The 3,337-nt window shown below is 59.0% G+C and overlaps 1 protein-coding gene across 1 annotated transcript; it reads right to left on the bottom strand.

Moving 5' to 3' along the window:
- Positions 1–384: 384 nt before the first annotated feature.
- Cebpe (CCAAT enhancer binding protein epsilon) lies at positions 385–2,128 on the bottom strand. Its single transcript, XM_021639646.2, has 2 exons — positions 1,429–2,128; positions 385–901 (listed from the first exon to the last, which is right to left on the bottom strand). Exons 1-2 carry the CDS (start codon positions 1,936–1,938, stop codon positions 566–568), a joined length of 846 nt encoding a protein of 281 aa, XP_021495321.1. The 5' UTR covers positions 1,939–2,128; the 3' UTR covers positions 385–565.
- Positions 2,129–3,337: the final 1,209 nt, after the last annotated feature.

Genomic DNA, 3,337 nt, shown 5'->3' with positions numbered 1-3,337 from the left:
AAAAGAGTTCCCAGGTCTGAGAGTCAGAGGGTAGGCCAAGGGTCATCGGGCCTGGCCCTGGAGCTGTGTCTCACTGGGATCACCCTGAGCCCCAGAATTCTCTCAGGTCAGCGTTTCAGAGGCTGCTCCGGGCCCTGGCATGCATAGTGGTTGGGTACCAAGCGTTCGTTCAATTTACAAAGGACCAACTGCGTGGGTGGAAGGACCAGGAGGTGAAGTGGCAGAAAACCTGAGCCGTGGGCGGCGTGTCGCTACCTCTCCGCGTCTTTTAGAGACTATGTGGACCTAGCCACAGGAACTCCCTGCCATCGAGGTCTTCCGTGAGTACACACACAACACTCCCACCAGGCCCAGGCCCCAAACACCCAGCGAACAGCTCCAGCATCAAGTCACAGTGCGGTTTATTCAGCCACAGAATCATTCTGGTCCCGACAGTCCCAGCTACTGGCTGCCAGTGTCTTATGATTTCGGTTTCAGGCTTGGCCGGTTCGGGACTCTGGGGACCTAGGAGGGTGTTGGGGGGGAGGGTCCTCAGGGTCTGGGGCCCACAGTCTGCCAGGCCGGCTCAGCTGCAGCCGCCCACACTCTTGATGAGGCTGGCGGCCTCGGGGATCTGTCGGAAGAGGTTGCGCAGAGTGTCCAGCTCCTGGGTGAGCTGCTCCACGCGGCTGCGCAGGCGCTCGTTTTCAGCCATGTACTCCAGCACCTTCTGCTGCGTCTCCATGATGCGCCGCTTGGCCTTGTCCCGGCTTTTGCGCACCGCGATGTTGTTGCGCTCGCGCCTCAGCCTGTACTCCAGGCTGTCTTTGTTCACCGCCTTCTTGCCCTTGTGAGAGGGGCCCGCTGGCGAGGGCGCCTTGAGAAGCGGGCTGCACGGAGGGGCAGCCGCCGCCACCGGGGCCTGCAGGGTAAGCCAGAGAGAGGGACGGAGAGGCGAGGCTCTACCGGAATCCTGGCAGCAAGGGCCCAGCGGGGACCTCAGAGGAACACAGAGCTCCCAGGCAGCTCCCACCCCTGGGCCATCACCCTGTCTCTGGGAAAGACGGGAAGGCAGACGCACACGATCCTTGATCTGAGACCAAAGCTTTCTTTCACGCTCTCACACCCTTGGAGGACACTTCCCTTTGGTTTGTCCGTCACAGGTCTCCTGTTCTACAGTTCTACAGAAACAGGCAGCAGAGGAGCAAGAGAAGGGGGACAGTGGACAAGCAGGGAAGCTGGTCCCCGAGAGATCAGGACAGAGCAGCCTCTCCAGACGCCTTCAGGGCACGGCGGAGTTCAGAGAAAGCGAATTCACAGAGTGAGGGAAGAGGGCCTTAGGGTGGGCCGTGTTCTCGGAAGAGCACCAAACCCAGACTTGTTGGGGAAGCTCATGCAACTGCCTTCTCCAACCCGGGGAGGAAACAGGGAGAGCCGCCCTGGCCTTACCTTGAGGACGCGCAGGGGCTGGCCAGGCGGCGCCAGGCTCGGCGGGAGGTGCATGGCTGTCTGTCCACAGTGTGCTACTTGGTACTGCAGGGGGTTGTAGCTGCCACGGCCGGGGCCTCGGTTGCCCTCTGGCCCGCGAGGCTCCTCCTTCACTGTCACAGCCCTGGGGTCGTAGCTTCCTGGGCTGCTGTAGATGCCAGGCCCCAAAGCCTTCCTATCTGGGCCAAAGGTGTGTGAGGGGTAGGCAAATGGCCGAGGATCAGCCGGCAGGTAGTGGGGGAGCGAAGGGTTTCCTGGGCCCTTGAGGCTTCGGGCGTCGGGGGCTGGCTTCATGGCAAAGAGGTCAGAAAGGAGCTGTTCTTCTCCAGACTCGATGTAGGCGGAGAGGTCGATGGAAGCCTCATGCTCGCACATGTCCCCCAGCTCGCCGGGTCCAGATCGACCCCCTGAGAACTCGAGTGGCTGCTGGCCACCCCGAGGCTCACACTCATAGTAGGTCCCGTGGGACATGGCCGGCCCGCCCCCTTGGCTCCCCGCCCCTGGGTCCTGTGCTGGGGCGCTCCTTAGGATGCTGAGCCTGCCCTCCCTTGATCTCCCCCTGTCCTAGATTTGTCCTAGGTCAGCCCTCTCTGGTCTTCTCTGTCACCCGCTCTCTCCTACGTGGCTTCTCTCGTCCTCCTCTGCTTCCTTTTCCTTCTGTAGTCAGTGCCTCTCCTTTCTTCCCTTTTCCCCTCTCTCCTTGGTGTGACTCAGGGAGGGGCAGGGCACACCCCAGAGGGAGGAGTGCTTAGCAGTTAGGGCGCTCTTTGCTGAGGCCCCAGCCACCGTCCCAAAACTGCTGTTTGGTAAAAATGGTCCCTCTTGTCTTGTGAGCTCAAGGGATTCTAACCCCTTGCCCAGAGAAGTTTCTCTGAATGTCTGTCTTCCTCCAGCTCCAAAAGAGATCTCTGCAGAGTGAGGTGCCAAGCCAGCGCCAACAGAGAAAGCATGTCTCCAGTGCCAACCTGGTCTAAACTCCTCCCTTGACAAATCTTCCTCTCTGTTACCCCCCAAGTCCTGAACTCCACCTAGCCTGGGGTAAGTCAGTTCCTTCTGTATAGCTCCACCTTCCACAACTTTCTCCTGGGTGTAGGCCATCATTTTTTGAAGGGCTTGGGAAGTTCTAGGACCAAGTCACCCTAGTTTTGAGACAGGGTCTTAGGGTCTTACTATGTAGATCAGGCTGGGCTTGAACTCACAGAGTTCTGCCTGCCTTTGCCCCCAGAGTGCTGCTAATAAGGTTCTTTGGCTAGGTCTTTGCACAGGGCTGGTGTCCGTGTTTCTGGTCCTGGCCACCTCTGGCAGCCTGGGCACAGTCCTGTGCTACCTGGACATAGCTAAGGTTTCTGGTCAAGACATAGGCCCTGTACCTCAGGCCCAGGCAGGCTGCTGCCCCAGAACCAACAGACAGGATCCACTTGGAGGCCCCACTTGCTCCACCCTGAAAGAGGTTCAGGCTGACCCCACCCCACGCTGGCCGGAGGCTCTGCCTCCTACTTCCTGTGCCCTGAGCTGCAAACAGGCTCTGGAGCTCACTGCAGCTTAATCTGCTGTCCTCCCTCGTGCATGACTGTTTTCTGACCTCTAGTGTGCATCTCTGTCCACTTCCTCTTGTAGGCTTGAGAAGTCTCCTCTCTTGTCCTCACCTCTTCCTGGGGCTGTGTCAGGGTCCACCCGAGAAGCCCGCAGCCGCCTGACTGCACTTCTCCATCTTCTGCTAACCCCCAAAACTTCACTTTTCTTTTTCCTTTGAGCACTCCCCACTCCCTCCAGTCTTCCGTGGCCCTGTTTTTACTCGTCAAGCTTCAGGCAGGGCTCCTGGTTTAGTGGCAAGAAAAGAACACAGAGAAATGTATTACACAGAGAGATG

This window comes from Meriones unguiculatus, chromosome 9 (genome assembly GCF_030254825.1).
Source record: "Meriones unguiculatus strain TT.TT164.6M chromosome 9, Bangor_MerUng_6.1, whole genome shotgun sequence".
Lineage (NCBI taxonomy): Eukaryota > Metazoa > Chordata > Mammalia > Rodentia > Muridae > Meriones > Meriones unguiculatus.
Note: the sequence above shows the minus strand (reverse complement) of the source record. Positions and strands in the feature narration are given on the sequence as shown.